Consider the following 25,054-nt stretch of genomic DNA (forward strand, 5'->3'; position numbering starts at 1 on the left):
TTATTTTTGAAGAAAAAAAATTGTATCATCTGTATATTGAAGGAGTGATATCTTGAAGTTGTCATTCCCCACACTAATACCTTCCACCAATTGCTTTTCTTACCAACCCACTTAACCCCTCCGCCACCACCATAAAAGAGAAAAGGTGTCAAGGGGTCCCCTTAACACACTAAATTCCTGTGTAGGACTCTCATTAACAAGAATGGACATAACTGAGAATTGTAGGTATCCCTATATCCATTGGATCCAAAGCAAAGTTTGCATAAATTCCCTTGTATCTTGAGATTCAATTAGGACAAATTTCTCTAGGTCTTGAGAAGCAATTAAGAAGGAAATGTAATTTATTCAACCTCTTTTCATACAATTTATTTATTTTCAATTCTCATATTTAAGGTTGAACTACATAAGATTAAATTGATAACACTTATTATGTTTGGAGTAATCTAAATAACATATATGCTAGAAAATCCCACCTTATCAAGTCATTAGAAGCCTTTTCAAAGTCGACTTTAAATATCAAACATGGTTTTTTGTTTGCTTTTACCTCATGAACCACCTCATTAGCTATCATCACACCATCCAAAAAATTCCCCCTCCTATAAAGGACGATTGTCTTATATCCACCACATTGCCCAAAACCTTGCTTATCCTCCTAGCCAAGATTTTTGCAATGATCTTGTAAAAGCAACCTATTAGTGATATAAGTCTATACTCCCCCAAACTAAGTGAGTTTTCTTTTTTAGGAATGATTATCAAGAAAGAAGCATTGGAGCCTTTAGGCAATCTTCCATGTGTATGAAATTCTTGAATAGCCCTATGGATATCATGCTTGATGACCTCCCATCACTTGTTGATGAACTTGAAGCTTAGTCCATCCAGAATGGGCCTCTTATTCCATCACATTCTCACACAACCTTTTTTTTATCTCTTTCTCGATAAATATGTCCACAAGTAAGATTCTATCCTCCTCATTCCTAACTAAGAAATTTTGGAGTGAGATTCATGTTGTTGATAATTACTTTGAGGAGCTATGCAAACTAATGATGCAATTTGCTAATGTACTCATACTAAAAACTAAGTGTGTGTTCACTACAAGAAATTTTCCAAACACCTACCGACACTTTTAGGGGCGGTCATTAAAAATGTGGGTTATCATTCTATACCTACAAACATTTGATAAACTATGGGTATAGGTACTAGCATATTACTACAAATGTTTGATTTAATCACTATTTTTTTAGTGATGGATGTGAAATTATGGGTATAAATAGCATATAGCTACAAATGTTTGATTTCATCACTATTTGTTTTAGTGATGGGTGTGAAACTATAGGTATAAATAACATATAGCTAGAAACTAGGGAGATCATGAAGAGCTTGTTGAATCCTAGCCTTGGGTGTTATTTAGTGTGAAATCTCCTTTAAGATCATGTTGATTCTATAAGATGAAGTATTTGGATAATCCTGACGTCTTGCTTTTGCTTTTGCTTGTGATGTCATCCTAGTTAAGAGTGTTAACGTCAGATGTCCATGGTGTAGCTATTCATCAACTACATGTACTCCTAGGCTACCTTCACAAAAAAGTTTTAAATGATACCACATGCATATAAGATAAGAAATATTTGACACATTGGATTACGGGTGGGTAAGCGGGTCGGGTCCATGGATTGACCTGCGGGACCCACAGTCCGCGCGGGTAACAGTGTGGTATGTGAGATGATACCACGCATTGGAAATATTATTCTTGATCATGCTGGGAGATTAAGAACTAAAAAACTTGATCAAAGTGTGGTATGTGAGATGATACCTATGATGATTATTGAACATGATATTCCATTCTCTTTTGTTGAACATATGAGGTTTAAAGAGTTATTACAATATTTGCATCTTGATGTTAAGGTACCCTCTAGGCGTGTTGCCACCATGAATGTGAACAATTTGTATGATTTTTGAAAAGAAAAAAAGAAGATGAAGATGTGGAGATGGAAAAGGCTCAAGCTACTTCAAGTATGGAATCATTTGTTGTTGGAGATGTTTAAGTTTCATATTTTATATTTAATGTTTGGATTTTCTTTTGTTAAGACATTATTTATTTTGTTGATGTAATTGACTAATTGATGAGATTTTATTTACATTTGTGTTAAACTTAATTTGGTTGTGTAACATTTTTGTTGAAATTGTATTTTTTTAAAAACTATGTCCATAGACCAGTCCATTTGGTCCATGGGAGGGCGAACCAATTTATTAGATCCGTTTAAGAGTGAGGGGGGGGGGGGGGGGGGCCCAGTCCACTGCCTATGTGGGCTAACACAGACAGGCCTTACGCGAGATGGATTGACTTGCTTTTCCACCCCTACATTGGATTACATGAATACCTCAATGCGTATGTGTTTGATTAATGTCAAATGTCATGTTTGTTACATGTCTCCAATTTCATACGACGAGCATGTAATGAGATGTATCTCACTCGTTTTGTTTTGTGTGTTTTTGTTATATGTGTTGGCGATAGGTGATGTCTAGTAGGACCAAGAGGATGCCGCTAGATAAAGCATAAGCCTGTATTTATGTATTTTTATTTTACATTTAATTTGGAATTGTAAAATTTAATGGGTTATGAAATGGAGATTGGATTAATGTTATTATTTCTTAAGTTGGTTTTATTTTTTTATACAACCTTATTGTATCACCTTCGGAGTGCTAAGATAGTTTTGAGTTAAATTAGTATTTGTGGTATTTAATCATGTGTGGTTTGAGGATGTGATATTCTATACTTATTAAAAGTTTTTTTTTTAAATTTTTTTTGGTAATATAATCTTTTGTAATTTTATGCTATCGAGGTAAAGAGTGTCACAACCCTCTTAATATTTTTTTATTAAATTATTCTTTGAAAAATTAATTTTTATTACTATTGTTTTAAAATTTTATTATTAAATTATTTAAAAATATTAAACTACTAAATTCTTCCTTATAATATCACTTTAATATTTTTTTATCAACTAAAGTAATTATCGTGTCTTTTATAAGAATAATTTAAGAGAAAGAAAGGTTATACACTAACATGTTAGTATAAAATTTTTTTACATGTCATCCAATCATAACTTATTATTTATGGTCATTTTGTTGATTTATTAAATAATTATTTTAAAATAACTTAAATGGTAATTTGTGATTAAATGACCATGTAAAATAATTTTACACTCTCAGACATTAAACTCATAATTTAATCACTATATTTTTTTAAAAAAAATTGATGCAATTAACATATATTATTTGTTTTCTTTACATGACATATATTATTTGTTTTAATTTAAAGCTCTCAAATTAACAATTATTCCCTGTCCCCTTTTTAATTGTCAATTTTTTCAAATATTTTTATTTATCTTTCATTTGCAAAATTTAACATCGCATTTTTTTTATCAATTATACATTTTCTTGTCACCTAATATTTAATTAATTTACTCATGCATTTATTGTGGAGGAAAGAAATAAAATAAGAATTTATACAACTATTTTATTGAAATAATATTATACTTTTTAGTTTTTACATGAAAACTTTAAAAGACATGAAAAGGAACGCAGGGAGTGTTTTTAAACTCTTACACGTTAAATTTTTATACTGATGTTTTTATGATTATTAGAAGATAAAAAATATTTATTCAAACTGAATAATCTTAATTAATTAACTTTAATTAAGATTGGATACTAACAAAATATCATACATGATATTAATACATTTTTAATTTCTTTATTGCAATATTTATTAGTTACACTTATTAATATATAATATAACCTAGATCTAGTTTTGGCTATTAGATACGTACGTACTTAAATGGATAAAAATTAGAAAGATTATTTTTATTAAAGAATGTTTAATATATATTAGCAAGTTTTGTATATTCTTATAAATGAGTTTTTTTTAATATATTTGATTTAAAAGATGAAAATAAAAAACTAATGAAATAATTATTTTAATAAAAAAATTATCTAAATCAAACCATTAAAAAATTAATTTAATTTAATTCAAATCAAATCGAACTGACTTTATCAATAAAATAAAATAAAACCAAATTTTATCGCAAATTTCTCTAAATTGTTTGAATTGAATTTAAGATAAGGCAAAAGTACTTTTAATTTAGAAGCAACTATTAATTTCTTCTTTATTTATTACACAAAAATTTGTTATTGTGTATTAAAATTCAGAAAAAAAATACTTTACATACTTTGATTCAAACATTAAAAATGTGGATAGAAATGGATTATTCATGCATGAAAGTGTGGATAGAAAAGCAAAGGTCACCTCATCAGCAAAGTTCCATTCTATTGTTCATACTTCATATTACAATCAATGATTTGTTCCGGTCACTTGTTAACGTCAGAAACCTCCAACTTGCAATGGGAATGAATGGGTCGTCACTCTAGACTTGTGAGAAAAAAAAAAAATTCCAAAATGGGAAAAGAAGAAAAAGAAAGTGTCAAAGGCATAATGAATTTCATTACCGTGTATTCTCTGTTCTCTGTTTACTGAAACATGGTCTTTCTCATTTTCTCCACACGCTCTCCCTGTCCAAAACCTTCATATATTACCCCGAAGCACCAACATCCAAGAGAGTGTTCAGTGTTGTTACGTTAAGCTTATCTCAAAACATGAAGATTCCTTGTTTCTCTTGTTTCTCGCCATCGACCACTGAAAAAAACAACAACAACGGTACACACACATTAATTATTATTGAACATTTTTTGTCTTTTGAATGTTTTTATTCATTATCTTTGGTCTCTCTTGGCTTGCACTGCAGATTACCCAGATGAAGAGATCAACGATGGGAGCTTTCGTTTATTCACTCACAAGCAATTGAAATTAGCCACGCGCAATTTTCATTCCTCGGAGAAGGTTGGAGAAGGTGGCTTTGGATCTGTCTTTAAGGTAATATATACATTCTCTATTCTCATTCTCTTAATGAGTTTATTGCTTGATTGGCATTGATATGCAATGCAATTTGATATATTGTAAGTTTGTAACCAAAATTAACTAAGAGGGTATGTTATGTGAGACTGATTTGGGATTTTGGCTTGTAAAAGGGGAAGCTTGTGGATGGATCTTTTGTGGCGGTGAAAGTGCTTTCGGTTGAGGTGGAATCCATGCGTGGAGAGAGGGAATTTGTGGCGGAATTGGCCACACTTGCAAACATCAAGCACCAAAATCTTGTAAGCCTAAAAGGGTGTTGTGTGGAAGGTGCTTATAGATATTTGGTCTATGATTATATGGAGAACAATAGCCTCTACAACACTTTCTTAGGTAATTAGTCTAAGGATAATTAGTTTCTGTGTTATGCTTTTGAATTTCCAATTAAGTGTTAGCAATTGAGGGCAGAAATTAATGATTTTTCTTGTTGTGGCTTTTGATTGATAGGTTCGGAAGAGAGAAGGATGAGATTCAATTGGGAAATAAGGAAGGACGTATCCATAGGTGTGGCTCGGGGGCTTGACTTTCTCCATGAGGAGCTTAAGCCTCATATCGTACATAGAGACATCAAAGCCAAAAACATACTTCTTGATAGAAATTTCATACCAAAGGTTTCAGATTTTGGTCTGGCAAAATTGCTGAGAGACGAAACATCTTACATCAGCACTCGGGTAGCAGGGACATTGTGAGTTAGAACATTAAAGATTTTTTAAATTACCTTGGCTAAAAAATTTGAATCCTTTTCATTCCATGACTAATGGGGTTTCTTGTTTTTTAACCAACAGGGGTTATCTAGCTCCAGAATATGCAAATTCCGGCCAGGTTTCGCGAAAATCAGATGTTTATAGCTTCGGAGTGTTGCTTTTACAAATTGTGAGTGGCCTAGCAGTGGTGGATGCCTATCAAGACATTGAACGTTTCATAGTGGAGAAGGTATGAAATTGAAGTCAAACATTATAATTAATGTAGCTATCTAGCTAGTAGATTCAGCCTCACTTGCTGGGGATACAATTAAAATCAATTAGAAAACGAGATAAAGGGTTTAACCCAAACGGGGAATAATTAAAATTGCTTTTTTGTCTGTTGTGATTTGGTCAAATTGAAGAAACGTGTGTTTGTGTGTTAGAAGTTTGAGCATGAACATGATTTTTCAATTTCAGGCGTGGGCAGCGTATCAATCTAATGATCTATTAAAATTGGTGGATCCCATGCTTAATATGAATTTTCCAGAGGAAGAGGCATTGAAATTCCTCAAGGTGGGGCTGCTTTGCGTGCAAGAAACTGCCAAGCTTAGGCCACGAATGTCAGAAGTTGTAGAGAAGTTGACCAAGGACATTGATATGAGAGATGTTCACATTTCGAAGCCAGGGTTCGTTGCTGATCTCAGGAACATCAGAATCAAACAACAAAACCTAAACTCGTCCGAGGAATCAAGTTCTGCTGGAGCAACCTTTACAAGCTCCATTTCGAGTTCGGCCAATCTTGCTCGTTATTTATTAGATTGAGCACGTTTTATCGGCATCATCCTCGATCCGTATCGTAATTGTTTTACAATTAGTTTATAACCGACCCGATAAAACAACATACACCAAGATTGAACATGTTTTTAGGATTAGGATCATGACAAAATTGGTCACCCTGTATAGCGGTGAGGAGGATTGATCAGTGTTTATAGTCATTTTTTGTTCTTTGGTTGCATAGGTTGATTTTTTAAGATTTTTTGTTCTTCCGGAGAAAGAAAAAAATATATTCTTTTTTGACTAGGCTGCGGAGTCACATTGGGCGTGCTTTGTGCACACTGCACAGGGTAAGTAAGTACAAAGTGTAGACCATGTCCTCATGTCAATAATTTTTTCATCAACTTTCCAAATCAATTGGATGATGTTAATTTGTTACGAAGAAAGAAAGAGATTGATCAGAGCAAATGCTAATATGTGGTACTGAACTCTTTCTTTGAAAATTGCCTCTTCTTTCCTAGTTGCTTCAGTCTCGATTTGTACTAAAATGCAGACTAATTTTCGCATGTTCAATTTTACTATTTTGGTTAATGGCCTGTTAGAAGATAATCAATATTAGACACAAATTGAGAATTGTAAAAAGAAAAAGGGAAAAAAAAAGACACAAAATGAAAACATCTATGTCGTTGGCAACTAAGATAAGTGGCGGCGCCGCGGCGTTTTATTTCTTTATATACATGACAATATAGTGTTTTTCTGTAGGGAAAAAAATATTTTGACACCGAAAAGAGGGTGTGTTGTGTACACATTCTTTGTATAAGAGAAAGCTGAGAAGAAAAGACAAAATAAAATAAAATATAGATAAAGATGTATGCGTAATATGATGAAAAGTAAAAAGAGAAATAAAAAATAGTGTAAGAGGGGAATAAAAACTGAGTTTAGGGAGATTACTTACGCCTGTTTCCTAATATATACTAAATCCTACCTTTTCTTCCAAGATTTGATAAAATGACAGTTATTATTATTTGATTTAAAAAGTGTGCTAAATCATTTTAATTAAAAAAAAAAAGAGGTCATCATTTCATTTTTTTAAGGAGTGAATGAATTCATTTTATCGAGTAGCAGAATTGGCAAAGGTAATCGATTTAAGATAACTTTTTTTGTCGTTGTTGTGAATAAGTCATCAAAAATTTAAGATAACTACAATAAGCTAAAGTTGACTTTAAAATAGTCTAACACTAACAAAATAATTCCTTTCGTAAGGCAATCGGTTACATACCCAACAAAAAAGAAAAACATCACTATTGACAACTCCAACAGAATAAATTCCAAGTCAACCAGATAGCAATCGATGTATATATATCTAAGAGTAAAAGAGGTTTTTTTTTTGTTGAAAAGAGGTTAAATAAACGAGTAATGCTTTATTTTTTTACAACAAAATAAACCAACAATGCTATATTTATTTATGAACACATTATAAATCAGCATCAAGTAAAAGATAAATATATTTAATATTTTGAAAATATAAAAAATATTCTAAATTGTTCATGACTGATAAAGTAATAAAAATACTGTAGAAATAATTTAGAGCCATTCTAAATGATTTATGAATTTATTTTAAAAAAATTATAGTATAAATATTTTTATACAATTATTATTTAACTACAATAAAAATTTTAATTTTATTGTAATTATTTTAAAAATTATATCTAAAATAATTTAGTGTGAATTTTTATATAGGAACAATACATAAAAATTAAATTCCTATTTTAATTGTTGGTTTCACTTATCTTAGTTTTTCCACCTTTGTGATGCTTTCTCTTTTTCAAAATGATTAGTGATCTAAATAATATCTAGTGAAAGAGAAAGAGAAATCAAAGATACCTATAAACAATAGGTGTATATGTATAAGGATAGATAAGTAATCTTTTTTTCAATTTAGCTCTTCTTTAAGATTTTTTCTTTAAGTATTTGGTATCTGATGGTCCAACAAAAGGAGGGGAGATACTTGTAAAAGGTATTTCGACATTATTTTCAACTTAGAACAATAAATGTATTTTTAATATTAATAAATAGTGTTTACCTTAATATTTTTACAGCTATCTATACATCTTTTAATGGGTTCATGAACCTTTGGGCCTTGGCGTTATTAGTAATATGCTTATAATTACTCTTAAAATATTTATTATTGTTTTTAATATATTTTATGCAAAGTAATTGCATTTTTATGATTCTTAATTATGGTTTTATGATTCCGAGTACCGAACACTAGATCGAATTTCTCGTGGGGACTAGATGTAGGATTAGATGCATTTAGGTACTCTGCTTCATGGTTATCAAATTCTTGAGTTAATATTGCTAACTCTTATGAGTTTATGAATCTATTTATTCTCTTGGAGTTGACTCATGTGCAAAATTTTTTTAGTTGACTCTAGATAAACTTAGTAGACTTTCGAGTTTATGATTGAGTTATCGAATCAACAAATTTAAAAATTAGACCAAATCACATGTCATTTTGGGTTATTTTCTATATATTTAGGTTTCAACATACTTTTATTTAGTGTACTGTTCCTGAATCAAAGAACTCACATCTCTAACAACATTAAATCTTTAATAAGAATGTTTTATTACTATAATAAGTTCCGCAAATTATTATCTAGTGGTGACGTATTACTAGACTTAATTATTTAAATATTAAATTTATTATTTACTATTTTACTTTATTATATTATAAAAATATTTAATTAATGTATTATTTATAAGTATTTTATTATTATTTTTATATAAAATATACTCTTGTGAGTTTAAGAGTCGAGTTTTTAAAATTGCATTCCCAATCCACGTAGACCCTGAAATTTGATAACGATGCTCGACTTCACCGAATAACTGAGTACATTAGGCGTAAACCACATAAGGGTGTTGATATGTACCCAGGCAGGCGTTCAATTACATTAACTACTTGAATACTATAGGAAATGAAATGCATATGTATTCGAGTAGCTGGTTGTGCCAAAAACCGAAATACTTGAAGATTTCATATACTCTATTGTTTGTTATTTAGGTATTTGACAGAACTGATTACTTAAGTACTCTCTTGAAATAATTATGCTTCAATATGTTTAAGACTTTAGGGGTATATCCGAATTGTTTGTAAAGTATAATAGATAATATAATAATATAATATTAAAAGAAAAGAGAAATAAAAAAGGGTAAATAATTATAAATATTAATGAAATCTTTATAATAAAAATGTATCCACCAATTATTGCTTTTTTTTTAATTTCCTATGCGGTGCTTTATTATCTTTCTATTAAGCATTTTGTCAAAAGAAGCCGCCAATGCTTTACCGACATGTTTCGGTGGGTCTAAGGCGGTCCTTTTCATTTTCTTTGTTGATTTTGTTAGCTTAGTTTAAATTTTATCATATAAATAATAAATAATTGCCTTATACTCTATTATAGTAGATTAATTTGATAGTTGAAGTTTTTGTTTTCTCGTATCGATATCATCGTTTGACTTTAGGAAATAATATAATTTCAAATTTATTCAGCTAAACTCCAAATCATATAAGTAAGGCGTAGAAAGCAACGCAATAATGGAAGGGAAAAACTTTATTTGAAGCCACATACCAACAGCTGAAATTCCTGATGTAACTCTCTTTGGTTTGACTATATAGATTTGAGTTTAACTATAATATATTGTATAAAAATTCTATACTGTAAATTGATTATAAATAATTTAAATGTAATTTTATTATGAAAATTAATAATTTTATCTCACATGATAATATATAATTAAATGATTTGTAAAAAAAATAACAATTTAATGACAATATATATATTTTAATTAAATTTGACAGATTTTATGGGATTTATTATAATATTTTCTTTTCGTGATAAGGTGCTTTAACTTTTAAGTATGTAATCCGAATTTTATATTCTTTGTTCATTCTTCATTCTTCATTATTTACTTATTGAAATTTAATAATTGTTCGTATGTGATTTTCTTATAAAAAAATTAAGTATAAAGGATAATTTTGGTAAGAGCACTTGAAGCAATATCTCCTTCTTCTCAACTCTTAAAAATACATCTCCTATTTTTGGTACAATTAAACACATCTAGTCTAAGAAAAAGTTATATTTAACGTAAAATAATGAAACATGTGTATTGGTTGGTGTAAATATCTTGGTACTTATCTTTGACTTTTATGGATAAAAAAATATGTACAAAATTTTATATATAATTAAAAATTATTTTATATTTTATTAACTAATTTTATTTTAACGTAAAATATACTTGTCAAAATAAAAATAAATGGTTGTTATAAAATTATATATCAATGAATGTTCAATTTATACATGATTTGACCTGCTTGGATATCGCATGATTTATTGATTAGATTTTTGAATTTTCCACTTTATAAAAATTTATTAAAGAGTGAGAGACTTTAGGAGCAAGTGAAGATTAGTAATTCATTAGTTTAAACCAACTAGAAGGTTGCTAACAATGTAACTATCAAAATATTAAATGGTTGGATTAATATATAATTAAGTAATTCTACCAAAAATTATTCTTAAAATAATTTGATTCTCATTTTATATATATATCTTCGCTCGGTACGTGTTTGATTTGCTATCCTATGTGAAGGTCAATAATTTATTTGTTTGTATAAACTTTTGGCTAACAACCTGATGACGATCATTGCAAGAATGATTGAAGGCACTACAATTGCATTTATAACAATGTGTTTGACAAAAGGTACATTATTTGAATTTTATAAATTTCAAATTCAACTTTATGAAGTATGTGTTGATTGAGTTTCTGTTTTCTCTTAAACATACAAACACGATGATTTATGTATCAAAGTATCCATACATGTAATTACCATCACCATTTTATGGACAGTAACGAATCATCAACAATTTATGAGTACATCAGAAGGTCCCCTTCTAGCTTGTATCTATGACCAAAGTTAGAGTTGAATATATGAATTAGCCCGATTTGAATAAACCTGAAAATAAAGCGAGTAGAACTATATTGACCTATGAAATAAAGCGAGTAGAACTATATTGACCTATGAATTAGCCCGATTTCTCTAAAATTAAGCATCATGAATATAACATGTAATACCCTCATAAAAATTACAACTCAGACGAACAAAAAAAAAAATCTATATTGTGTCATTTATATGTGTATGTAGTTAATTACAATGATTATATATTTTTAATTCTCATTTCGTGATTATTATGTGTGTGATTAGTTTAGTGAAACTTGATAGAAAAATAGAGATTATCTGAATCAAATTTTCATATGTGCAAGAATTATATTGTGCATTGAGTCACACAATGTAATATTTCTCTGTGTGAGGTTTAATCTAAGTACACCTATCCCTAGGGAGATTAACACAATAATTTATGAAGTTAGCACATCAATCTAGATGTTTAAGATAGGATTTATCAATTTTGGAAAAAAATAATTTTTACCATTTTTGCCTAAGTCTACTTTAGCCATTTTTGGTTAAAATTTCAAAAGCAATAACACCCATAAGAAGCATGAATTGACACGTTAAACATGACTGCCAAGTAGTCATTCATGTTGTTAATTAGGCTTAATCAAAATTCTTTTGGACAAAAGCTTTAGACCTTATCTTCATAAGTCTTTAAAAACAAGTTTTTGGGACCTTCTTCCTCATTTCTCACAAGCTCAAACAAGGGAGAGAGAAGTCTATTTTCCTCTTCTTCCAAGCTTTATACTAGTGTTCTTGAGGTTTCTTCCATCAAAGCTTTGGTAAGGAGCTCTTAATCTTCTTTCTCTTTTTGTTTTTCTTACCAAATTCGTGCAAGCTTCTCATTCATTGTTCCAAAATTTCATTTTTATTCTTAGAAGTTTGAGACATCAAGGACTTGAGCCCCTTGTTCATCTAAGTCATTTCATGTAACATCATTCAAGGTAGAGGGAGGGGTGGTCTTTCCACTTCTTGAACCTTAAACTTGTTGTCTTTGGAAGCTAGGCTTCATTGCATGTTGTTTTGATGTTCAAATATTCGTTGCTACTGCCTTGGCTGAAACTAGAGGATATGTTGTTTTTTCGGAAATTTTAAGGTTAAAAATTATTTCTTTGGGTGTTAAAGCTTAGGGCTAGCCTTAAATTTCACTTAAATTGGAATTTTCTAGCAAAATTTATGAATAAAACAAGTTTAATGGCATTTTGTAAAATATGAATCGGTCATGAAATTGAACTGATTGTTATAACTGTATGGACTATTTTACTTAAAGTTTTGACCTCAAAAATGAGTTTATTAGGTGTGGAAATCTAGGGTAACATATAAGATTCATGAAAAATTGATTCTCGGAACACCTAGAACACTGAAAATAAGTTAGGAGCAAAACTTTGTAAGAATGAGTGGAAGAGTAATTTTAGACAGTAAACAACTTAACATTGAGATCCATGCCTCTAGATAAGTTAACTTAGAATTATTTATTTTTTGAAACTATTGATTTAACTGCTGTATTTTGCTGAAATAAATTGCAAGATCTGATAACTAAAGCATGTTCTGGAATTGTGATGATTCTTTGCTGATAAAAATTACATTGATGCATGCATGTATAATTACTACTATTATTGGTGAATGATAAAACCAACAGAGTGTGAACTCTGGCAAATAATATCTCTAGCGTGCGAGCTTATATTCAACTATATATCTGTATATTGTTATTTTATCTATATGCGTTGTGGTTTAGGTTCGGGGGTGTTCGACCCTTGGCAAATTGTTTGTTATGATTGTTAGATGGTTGTAATCATAGTTGTTATGTTGTCCAATTGTTTTGTTTGACAAGTGGTTTCTACCACTTAAGGGACCACAATTGGTACCCTAAGAGTATTACATAGGCCTAAGCCTCATCTCTCTTTCTTATTTGTTTGTTTGTACGTATTTGTTGATGCACGTGACACGAGGGCTACACACGCGATGCAGTGGCAGAAGTAAAAAGGATTGGATGAAGAGTAAGGAACTAATAATTCTATTTTCTTATGTGAGAAAGTGAGATTATATTAAGAAAATGGATGATAGACAAAGATACACTAGGATGCAGTGGGTAAAGAGGTTCAAAGAACTTGGGGGAAATTAGTGAGTGGTGACTATTTGACATTTAGTGGGGGAATTAGTAACTCACATGCCTCACTTTGTTAATTACTCCTGACAGACTTCGAGACTATGCTTTTTAAGTTAGGAGCTTGGGGATTAGTGTACGATGTATCTGTATGTGATGATTACTCTCGAATGTCATCCACATGATTATGTATAAGACCATTAATACCTGGGAGGATTGGTGGCAAAGGTTGGGCCCTAATAGGTGAGAAGTGTGTTAGTAACACGCTTAGTATCTCGAGAGTGTTGTTTGCTTAGAGAACCCACACATAGTGGTTAATTAGGTTGCATGTTATCTTTGTTCAACTACTATGTGTTTGTGGGGTTTGAGGAATGAAGGCACCCCTACAACCAACAACTTTCAAGTTCAGGAGATGTCGAGGGAGATGCTCCCTCTGTGAACTTGGTGTAGTAGGCAGACATAAAAAGTGTGGTTGTGTCACGATACATATACGTCATTTTACATGTGTCACACTCTGGTGCACATGGTGCCAATAAATAGAACATATGTTATGCCCATCACCATCAATTACTTTTGGTATTGCTACATTCCTTAGGGACTCGTTGACAACTAGAGTGGTTTAAAGATATAAGTTTTTATCTAGGCATAGAAGTGTTTTACGATGCTGAAGAATTCATAGTGACCACAATGAGATTTGATGCGAAAGGTAATGTCTTGAGTTGGAGATTTGAGTTAGTACGTCCCGTGTAAATCCTGAGGATCAAGGAGATCTCACCGATATGACGCCCAAGGAGGAAGAAGGGTAACACAAGCTTCTATGAGACTTAGAGCCTTCATCTGAGGAGGAGGAGGATTGATTACCTTCCTTTGTCTATACCTTAGGTGTAGTTTAGTACTTTTAGTCGGGTGACGATTGATAATTTCCAAAAATACTTAACTGAGACATGTGGATTTAGACAATTATCTTATCTTTTCTCTTATTTAGGACTTTGTTTATGCTTTTTTGATGTAAATTGTTAATTTGCAGTTTGTTCTCTTTAACTTGTTATTTTGTCAGATTTCACATGCTTATTGATGGACCGTTTTGTAGAATTTTTGAATTGGATCGAATAACAATTTTTTGGAGCAAGGTTCAATGAAAGCTTGAAGTGAAAATTCCAGCTTAAATGTGCTTAAGTTGGGGTTGAGAGTCCATATTAAAGTTTCTTTTTGGAGAAGATGAAAAACAAAGTTGTAGAGAAAAATTGACTTCAGCAAAACAACTTTTGACTTAAGTTGAATTTGGACAGAGGTGCAAAATTGCAGTATTTGTTTAAGCCCGAAGTTTTTGGCTTGAGCAAACACTCACTTAAGCGCAATTTTTTTGGATCTATATAAATAGATTCTCTCGTTCATTTTAGGGCACACTTCTTCATTTTGTAAAACACCTTCTTTACTAAAGTTCTTCTTCCCCAACTCTTTTCTTCCATTGTTCCTCCATTTTCCTTGCTTTTGGAAGTTATTCATGGAGATGGGTAGCTAAACCTTCCATTGTTGAGGCTAGATTCTTTCCCAACCTTATGCTCTCATGTATTTCTTTTAAAATAGTATTATATATTCATCTTGTTCTTAAATATTAGCTTTTTACTTCTATGCTTGATGCTTGTTATAATTTGGCCACTCGTAGCTTGGTTTTTGAATGAGATTGTTATTGGAAAATACTTTCTTTATCTTGAACTATGGTAAAATGCCCATTAAACCTCAAAGCTAGGAATAGGATGAAGGATAATGGCTATCTTTGGGTCGTTGAGCTTAAAGCAAGTTCATTTGTTAAATGTGCAAGGGATTGACATTTAATGGACGAACTTTGGTCTTTTCACCTAAGGAATTAGGGATTAGAATATCATTTTTGAACTATGACTAATATTAATATTGGATTACAAGTAGAATATCATATTTTAGCCTAAAGAAAGTTTTGTTCAGAGAAATCTAACCCCAACAACCTTTATCACCTAAAATTTATATCATTTTATTGTGTGTTTATCAAAAATTCCAAAAATATCATAACTTGTATCTTTGTTTTTGCTTTTTCTTTATTGTTGAATGTTATGTTCAAATCATCCTTGTTTATTTGTTAGTTTAGATAATAAAAACCTATGATATTTACTAAGTATTGCGCAAGTCTTCGTGGGTCGATAACTCTTATTTATCAAATACTACTTGAAGACTTGGTATGCTTGCCAATGACTCAATAGTTATCTGCATTGATCCTAGGATCTTTTTTGAGATTTTGATGTATTTTGAGGGGTAGGATCTTCACTGTAAGTGTATTTTTTGATGTAACAAGTTTATATCGATCGTTTCACTACTTTTACACTTTGGATTGTATCCAAATTTCTTCTACCATGACACTATTTATTTGCTTTATTTATGTACAAAGATTTTGCATTATAAATCTATGTTCCTTTATTTACAGATTAAATTGCGACGTGAAAGCTTAACGCTTTCCACGCAATGTGCTTATTTTTTTTCTTTATTTGATTTTATCCTATTTACAAAAAAAAAATGATGAGATATTTTGTCAACTCAAAAATAAAAATTAAAAGTTAATGATACATATTCCACAATATTTATTATTAAAATAGTTTTGAAGAAAAATTTCAAAAAAAAAGAATTTAAGGTGTTACATAACAAGTCTGTGAAGAACAAGTATTCAATGAACTGTAGTTGGAGAATCAACAAATTGATTAACAATATGCACAACATAAGGAACATTAGGTCTAATAATCATAAGATACACTAAGATGTCAACAAGAATATGATTATATTCAAATTGGGATTTGACAAAGGAACACCATGAAAAGAGGTATACATAATTACACATTATGCTAAAGAAGTCTTTTTGGATAAGCTTGATCAAAGATGTTGGTGATGTGTTTATAATGAGAAAATATATAACTTCTAAGAGACTAGGTAATGATGCGTAAAATAATGATTGAACAAAAACAAGTGTATCCTACGCAATAATAACAATGAACTAAAAGTCTGGATATCGAACCCAAAGAACCATTCTCAAATAATCAATTTTATTAACTAAGTAATTAAGGAAAAATTTAAAATAAAGAAAGATTTGTTTTGATCAATTATCCTATGCAAGATAGAAATAAAATAAGGAAGATAAGTGTGAATAAATAAGATAGATATCCACAAATTATAATTCATGCATCCAAATATCCCTCAATTCTTAATTCTAACAAGATTCAATTGTCGGTTTCCCAAAGTCAATTTCTAGCCATTGATCGTGGTCTAATAATGCTCCTTGCCTTAAAAAATACTCAATTGATCATTGACATATTAATTTAAACCAAAGGATTAAGTTTGGTGACAAGGGTAATTAATCAATTTCTCAATTAATCTATCGTAGATTATCCAATCAATTTGACTATGTAGTTTGATATAAAACACTTCCTTCCTAGATCCACTAATTACATATAGCTGATCACTACTATGCAATTATGTATTAAAATGATCTTTTCCAAATAAAAGTTAAAGAGTAAGGAAGAAAATCAAATGACTCAAAAAGCATCTCAAGAAAGGGTTCAAGTTACGATTACATCATAATCCCTGTACTAAGGAGACTGGCCACTTATGGTTATGAATACACTAGAAATCCCTAAGAGATATGCAAACATACCAAAAGACTTGAAATTTGACCGAGGAACCTTCTCAATTGTGATCTCTAAGCTTCGTTGGAGCTAAGGACTCTCACTCAACACTCTTGCCTTTCAAAACTCTCCAAATCACAAAAAAAAAAAAGACTTGAAACCCAGTGTCTAAAAGATACTATTTTTAACAAAAGATTTAAGTACAACCAGTGTATCCTAATCACGACCTTGATGAATTTATCAAAGCCGTGATAATTTTTCGGATTCAGATCTGCGTCAAGCCATGATCAATCCATCAAAACCTTGATGAATTGATCAATGCCATGATGACTTTTCAACATTGATCCATGACAAAAACAACACAACTTTGATGATGTCCAAGTTCATCATGACCATGATGGTTGATCAAGATCGTGATGAATGGTCAAATTCTAGCTTATAAGAGATTTTTGCCAATTTTTCAGTCCTTTTTTTCTAAATGCTCCTTGACCACTTATTTAACAAAACTAGCTGCAAAAACCGTGAGCTTTGTCATAAATGCATGTAATAAACCTAGAACTACACATAACAAAGTAATCAAAATTCAATTTATAAGACAATTTCAATGGTCCAAAAGTAACAAAAGGTATACAAATCTTTCCTCTTAAATTATTGGGCTTATTGCATTTTCAACTCTTATATCTCATCAACATCATCCCTGTTGTTAGTCATGACATCAACTTACGGAGAGCAATACACGTCCATGGGAAATACACTACACAAACAAAGCAAAATCATGAGGACTAGAGTGGAAGTTAAGGGATTCAATAACAATGGAAAACAAAATTTTCAATCACAAAGGAAAATAATATTATTTTTAACCAAAATCCTTATAATTATAAATTGAATTAAAATATATTGGTAGTAGTTTTATTCAATTACAAATTATTAGAGCATTTTTAACGCAGTTATCTTTATAAATATCATATTTTGAGATATAATATCTTAATTTTTATTCCACTTGGAGCAAGTATACATGTCATCGATGCTTTCTTAGAAATAAGCTTCATATCTTCTATAGAATATACTTGTTTATAGATAAAAAAAAATCATTTTATTATGTCAAACAAAACCAGCAAAGTAATTTTTTAATTTGAAATAAAATTAAGTACAAATAAAAATTATAAAAATATGATTTACTTAAATTTTTTTACAATTAAAAAAATTATATGTGAATTTTTTAAATATTACGTGATATTATGGATCACTGAAATTGCATTAATATAAGACAAAATATCCAAATGAACATCTTAAATTGATAGCATTAGAGATGCTCCCATGTATGATGAATTTATTATTTTTAATAATAATTATTTTTAAAAATTAATACAATTATTTTAAAAGTTATAATAATGAGTCTAATAAGTATACACTATCAATATACATTTATACATTGCCAACCAATTAAAAAAATATATGTTTAATATAATTTTAAAATAGTTGTCATCAAATACAATAAATTTATCATATATAATTATTTATGATTGAAAGAGGACGTAAAATTATTTTTACACAGATTATAAATATCTTATTTTCTTGGTAATATTTTTTAATCAATTAACAATGTAATAATATTTACATTTAAATTAAACTTTATGATTATACCCATAAATCCAAGTTTGAAGGCGAAGGATCCCACGAATCCAATATACTTATTTTACACAGATGATAACTATCTTATTTTCTCCGTAATAATTTTTAATTAATTAACAATGTAATAATAATATATACATTTAAATTACACTTTACAATTATATCCATAAATCCAAGTTTGAAGGCGAAGGACCCCACCCACGAATCCAATATACGGTTCCACAGCTTCCACTGTTTTCTTCAATTAAAATTCAGCACTCCCAAATTTGACCAACGTGTTACTATTTAAGTATTTATGGTTTGAGGCAAGCGAGTTCTTTCGTTGTTTTGGGATATACGAAGTTCAAAATATATTATTAATGGATGATGGGCCAGTTGAAAATAAAATATGAAATTTTAAAATAAACGTTTTTTAAAGAAAAATTTATTCAATAAATAGATAGAAATTTCTTATTAAAATGAGTATTATAATATTTTTTAAAAGAAAAATAATTTAGACAAACACACTAAAAAATTACTTATTTTTATTACAATTTTTTTAACAAAGTTTAAACAAATTGGTCCAATAAGATCTTCTTAATGTGAATTTATTTGTGAAATATACAAATGAGAATATATCTTTAAATAAAGTGTAAATGAAAATATATTTATTTTAAAATTTAAAGAGTTAAATTAAAATATACTTTTAAACGAATCAAGAGTAAATATATTCTGAATATATGTAAAATATGTTTGACAATCTAAAGATATTTTAATATATAATAAGATAATATCAATTACATGAATTGTAATGTTTTTCACCCTTTTATTCAGTCATTGAAAGAGTAAATATACTCATACATCCAGTCTTTAATGGAGGTTTGGGTAGTTTATAAAAGTCATAAATTTAAATTTATCATCGTTATTGTAAAAAAAAATATTTTCTTCATATCTATATTTCATTACATTATTTATTATTATCTATTTCTCTCTTCTTTTTACCATTTTGCCTATCTCTTTCGCTCCTCTACCAAAATTCACTCAATATGGGGGCAGTTGATTTTATTTTTATTGAAAAAATTTCTTTGCATATTTTTTTTCTTATTAACTGCGGGCCCTCTACATTACCAGACTTAATTGGACGACCCTATATATTTATTTGAATAGATTTCTTTATAAATACATATAAGAGAAGAAAATTAATAATAAAATATATTAAACTCCTTTATAAGTTAAAATAAACCTATGAAAAGTTAAATAAAAAAAGCTCAAATATATTTTTAGTTTCTTAAATTTGAAAAATATATTTTGTCCCCCAAAAATAAAAATTGATCTTTATAGTTCTTATAATGTAAAAAAAAAAAAAAACTTGTTTTATCCTTTACCCCATTTACTGTTTTAAAGATTTCGCTTACGTAATTAATTAATGCAAATAAATAACTACATTACATGATAACTAAAATTTTACGTGGAATATTATTATTTAAATTATAAAAATGTATTTTAAATTTTATTGTATATATAGGTTACACTTAATATATTTATTTGTAGTAAATTAATAATCATTTGAAAAATAAATATCTAACCCATGCATTACCCTAATAAAAACGCTAGCAACTATATTAAAGCTATCTAAAATAATCACCCATGTCATCTGATCTACTTCTTCAATTTTTTCCATCCCAACACAGTATTTTTACCTTTTACTTTTTCACTGAAATTAAATTATTACGATAAATATCTGATTTATATACAAGATTAGCAATGTGACAATATCCCTGCTATATATATTGAAAAATTTACTTCTGCAAAAGGATCCAAAGGGAGGGACAACCCATATGTTAAAGTGATATTTGTGGAGCAATATGAATTTTGTGAAGCTAATTAATGACATTCGCTGTTTTCTTACGGTTCCATCCTCTTAATAATTAGCAACAAAATGGAGTTGTGGAACACACAAGAATAGATCAATTCTCAACACGAAGGAGCATGTGCTAAAAAGTAAGAATTAACATACCTAACGAGTTTTAAAGGTTGAAGTTAAAGCCTCCATTTGTACTGCATGTGTACTGGTCCAACTTATATACCCTACTTGAGGTGTTCATGAAATGACTCCTTAAGAAATTTGGATTGACAAGAAGCTCAGTGTTTCTCATTTGTGAGTCTTGGAAGTATAGCATGCATATGCTCATATAGTTAGTAAGTTAGATGACAAAAGTGAAAATGTACGTCTTCATTGGCTATATTACACAAATTCTAAGAGCTATAAGTTGTTTAATCATACCATTAAGAAAATTGTAATTATTAGTGGACATGTTGATTTTGATGAAGAAATTAAAGCTGGTGTGGATTACTCCCAATATACGCTTGGAGAATTTGACCATAATAGACATGAAGTTATCCACACTCCTCCTCAACCACACATTCCTAACTAGAAGAAATAGTGAAAAGCCCTCAAACAAAATATTGATATCATGGCAAATGAAATGCAACAACATACAGATTCCAAAAGCTACAAATTGATATATCTTGCCATGAAAATCTTTTGGCAAGATGGATATATATGAGATTTAGTATGCACATGCTTAGTGGTGTTTACAGTTCAATAAGCATGGTTTTAGCAGATAAACAATTTCCTACATTTCTTATAGTAAGTAATTAATTTACACCCATTAAGTGAAAAATAAATTACTATTTAAGCAGTACTGCGATACACATGAATTAAACTAACTTTTACTTTGTGTAGGGAGTTCATATAAAATTATTGTGTTTAGACTATTTTATTTTATATTTAAGGTACGTAGCTTATAAATTTCACTAAGGTTTTGAAAAACAAAAATAAAAATTTAACAAATCCTAACATACTAGTATATATTAAGCAGAGCCATATATTGCCGTTGTTAAATTTTTTAACAAGTTTAGATTCGACTGCGAAAAGCTAATGTACTAAGTAGAAGAGACATTAGTCCAATAGACCTAAGTTCCAGCTGTATGAATCCAAAGGGGGCGAGGGAATAACAAAAGCCTGGAAAAGACAATCACTAGTGCTAAACATATCTAAGCAACAAAATAAAAAGAAAGAAATAATATAAAGGTCATTATTTATATCGTTGGCTAATAACATTCAAGTCTCGGTTAATTAGGTTTTGTACGTACATTATTAATAAGTTATATAGTATTAATATCATTTATATAACGAGAGGTTTAACAACACACTTTCTAATTTCTAACACATTCCTTCTAACACACTCTATATTTAAAATTTATTAAAAATTATAAAATCATGAAATAAAGTCATTAAATAACAAATAAAATTTATAAAATAATTTCATCTCTAATAAATTTCAATCACCATAAAAAATATCTTAAAGAGTGTCTTGCTAGCATTTATCATTACATAACATACTGTTTTTTTTCTACGATTATATAACATCCTTATAGTCTAGATATTATGCTAGTATTTTTTTTTTTAATGAATCCAAACAGTGTATAATTAAAAGTCTGGCGGCGATTTTAAATTAATTTGTGGTGAATATAAATAAATGCGAGGGACGCCAAGACGTTAACCACTCAGTTACAACAAAAATGACAACACAACAACGAAAACGATTGGTGACTACGTCCACTCGAAGGTAATAATAATGAACCTTACTCGTTGGAGAAGGACTGCATAACCTAAGTCAATTAGCTGCTAAACAGATAAGAAATGAAGGAAAATAATAAAATACCAAAACCAAAAGACAAAATATTTATTTCTACTTCCTAATCATTTGCTATAGTTTTGTTAATAATTTTTTTTTAAAAATACCTCTTTTTATAATTCGTTTCTTATCTTTAAAGATTTATTCAGCAAACCATGTAAAAGACCTTGTCTTAAATAGTAAAAACAACATTAATATTTTCATTATTTCCTATGAGTTTTGAAAATAAGTACTATATTTTAATTGATAATAACTAATTAACTAATAAATATAAATAAAAAACATTTTCTCACCAACTCTCCTAAATTTCTTTGCTTCATGTACCTAATAAAACCTACCTATATACTATCTACTATCTAACCAAGTCAATGCCATATGCATTTTGGACCAGGAATCTCAATTAGACAAACTAATATTACTTTAACATAATTAACGGATTATTAATTATTAATTAATTAATTAATTACATACCATAAGATGAAAAGGAGATCCGAAGACCTATTGAAAACCCAGTTCCCCAACCCCTTCCCAGATGTGATAAATAAACAAACAATAAAGTGAAATCAGGGAATGGACCAAATAAGGTAGAAAGTTAATTAAGAAAACATGCTGAACATGATTTTGTAGAAGACAGAAATTCTAACCCTTTAGCTTAATTTAATTCCCTTGGTGAGCAAAACACAGCATGCATGACTCCTCATACGCCATTTGATAAGGCCATCACCATTGTGATGGGGTCTACAAATGGCATACAGGGAGCCAGGCACACAATGTATGCTAATACAAAAAACAAAACCAAAAATGTAACAAAAGTGCTACTTCCTAGACCAACAAGCACAACAACATGGAAGAAGATGATGAGATATACGTACTAAGATGTAAGAGCTAACCAAATCTGTGCCGTTCTTCTTCAATCAATGACGTTTCTGCTTGAACTTGGAAGTGATCTGAAAGTGATCCAAGCTAGGTTAAGAGGAGGAACTGATGCAGCATATAAGAAAAAGGAGAGAATTAAGTTAAGTCCCTTCCAAAATCTCAAGTTTCTCTTCCACAAAAAGGACAAAGAAGGGGTCCCTCTCTTAGTTCCATAGGGCACTGTTTTCTACTTGGAAACCAACCAAGCAGCTTTTAAGTTGGCAATTTGGCATGAAGTGAAGAAGCAATAGCTTCGAAAATACTCTACCATGCAGGTCTTTTTCCAACCTTTTTAAACTCTCTTAGCTTATTAGGATATGACTTTGGAGAGATTATTAGGGGGGGTCACATATATGAGACTTTAAATAAAAGAGAGGGTAAAGACTAAAGAGGGAGATGAATTGGTGGATAACAACGAGACCCTTTTTCTCCTGTTTGCTGGACGTACGCTATGATGACTCTAGGGGATGATATGATGCTGCTTTCAGAGTTCAATTTCTTTTTCCATTCCCACATAAAGGGCAATATTCTTTTTTTAAAATCAATTAATTCTGAATCAGATTTGTCTGCAAGTGCTTGGATCACCTTAGATTCCTACCACTCCCACAATGGAACATCTTCAAAGAACGAGATCTTTCCCCTACCCCTTGTCCTTTTCCATTTATATTTTGTATTGCTTCTGTTTTTTTTTTCTTTTTCCTTTTTTTCTCATTTTGGTACACGTCATGTATGAATACATTGTTGTCTTAAACATTAAGGGAGGTCCATTGGAGAGAACTTAGGTACTTGTTCCCTCTTTCTTTGTTTGTGTTCCTTCACCATTCTCTCTTATAATTTGAACAAATTTCTGCAATTTCAAAACTATGCCGTATGTTTATATCCTATGTATATAAACACATCAAAATGAAAAAAATTCTCTTAAAACAATCATTTCTCTCTTGACCATATATTCACTTTACCCGTGATTGATTGAAAATACTTTTGCTATCTACGAGGTACACTTATTAGATAAGATATATGAATACAATATAATACGGGGGCGATAAAATTAATATAATATACACAACTAATATAAAATTGACGACGTGAAATAAAAAATTTAAAATATAAAGGGTCATTCATGTTTGAAAAAAGTGAGACTCACTCACTCACATAATAAAAATATTAAAACTTGTCTAAGCATTATGATATACCTCACATAATAAATATAAAGGATCATTCATGTTTCAAAAAAGTGAGACTCAATCAGTGAGATCCGATCGAAAGTTTAACATTGTTGATATAATTTAATGTGATCTAACATTGATGAATCATGAAATTATTAATTTTTAAAATTTAATTATATATATATATATATATATATATATATAATATGATTTACGTGAGAGTACGATTTTATGTAAGAACATGATAACAACTAATAACAATAATCAAATTAAAATAAAAATTAATAAATGATTGAGATTAAAAAATATTGAAAATTTTAAGATTTAATATATTATTAAATTTCTAAAAGATTAACCAAAGAACAACAAACAAAATTATAAAGATTTTAACTATCTCACTCCTTAAAATATCTCAAGTAAAAAGTTACTATCATGATGGTGTTGTCGTAACCATGAGCACAATTACAACCTATCACCATAACTATTGCCAT

At 29.6% G+C, this 25,054-nt stretch overlaps 1 protein-coding gene, 1 long non-coding RNA gene and 1 other non-coding gene across 5 annotated transcripts; 1 reads left to right on the forward strand and 2 right to left on the reverse strand.

Moving 5' to 3' along the window:
- Nucleotides 1-4,262: 4,262 nt before the first annotated feature.
- Nucleotides 4,263-6,986, forward strand: LOC100813945 (putative serine/threonine-protein kinase). Of its 2 annotated transcripts, none has more exons than XM_003536937.5 (6): nt 4,263-4,705; nt 4,794-4,921; nt 5,077-5,293; nt 5,408-5,645; nt 5,746-5,893; nt 6,121-6,920. In XM_003536937.5, exons 1-6 carry the CDS (start codon nt 4,645-4,647, stop codon nt 6,463-6,465), a joined length of 1,137 nt encoding a protein of 378 aa, XP_003536985.1. In that variant the 5' UTR covers nt 4,263-4,644; the 3' UTR covers nt 6,466-6,920. The 2 variants fall into 2 exon arrangements, with proteins under 2 accessions (XP_003536985.1, XP_040862282.1); XM_041006348.1 differs by having other exon boundaries at nt 4,368-4,705; nt 5,083-5,293; nt 6,121-6,986.
- Nucleotides 6,987-17,066: 10,080 nt separating this feature from the next.
- LOC102663155 (uncharacterized) lies at nt 17,067-24,275 on the reverse strand. Of its 2 annotated transcripts, none has more exons than XR_005886961.1 (3): nt 23,373-24,275; nt 20,799-20,945; nt 17,067-17,680 (listed from the first exon to the last, which is right to left on the reverse strand). It is a non-coding gene; the product is annotated as an uncharacterized lncRNA (long non-coding RNA). The 2 variants fall into 2 exon arrangements; XR_005886960.1 differs by having other exon boundaries at nt 23,355-24,275.
- On the reverse strand, nt 23,161-23,257 carry MIR160F (microRNA MIR160f). The gene has a single exon (NR_126713.1). It is a non-coding gene; the product is annotated as a microRNA MIR160f (primary transcript).
- Nucleotides 24,276-25,054: the final 779 nt, after the last annotated feature.

Source organism: Glycine max, chromosome 10, assembly GCF_000004515.6.
Source record: "Glycine max cultivar Williams 82 chromosome 10, Glycine_max_v4.0, whole genome shotgun sequence".
NCBI lineage: Eukaryota > Viridiplantae > Streptophyta > Magnoliopsida > Fabales > Fabaceae > Glycine > Glycine max.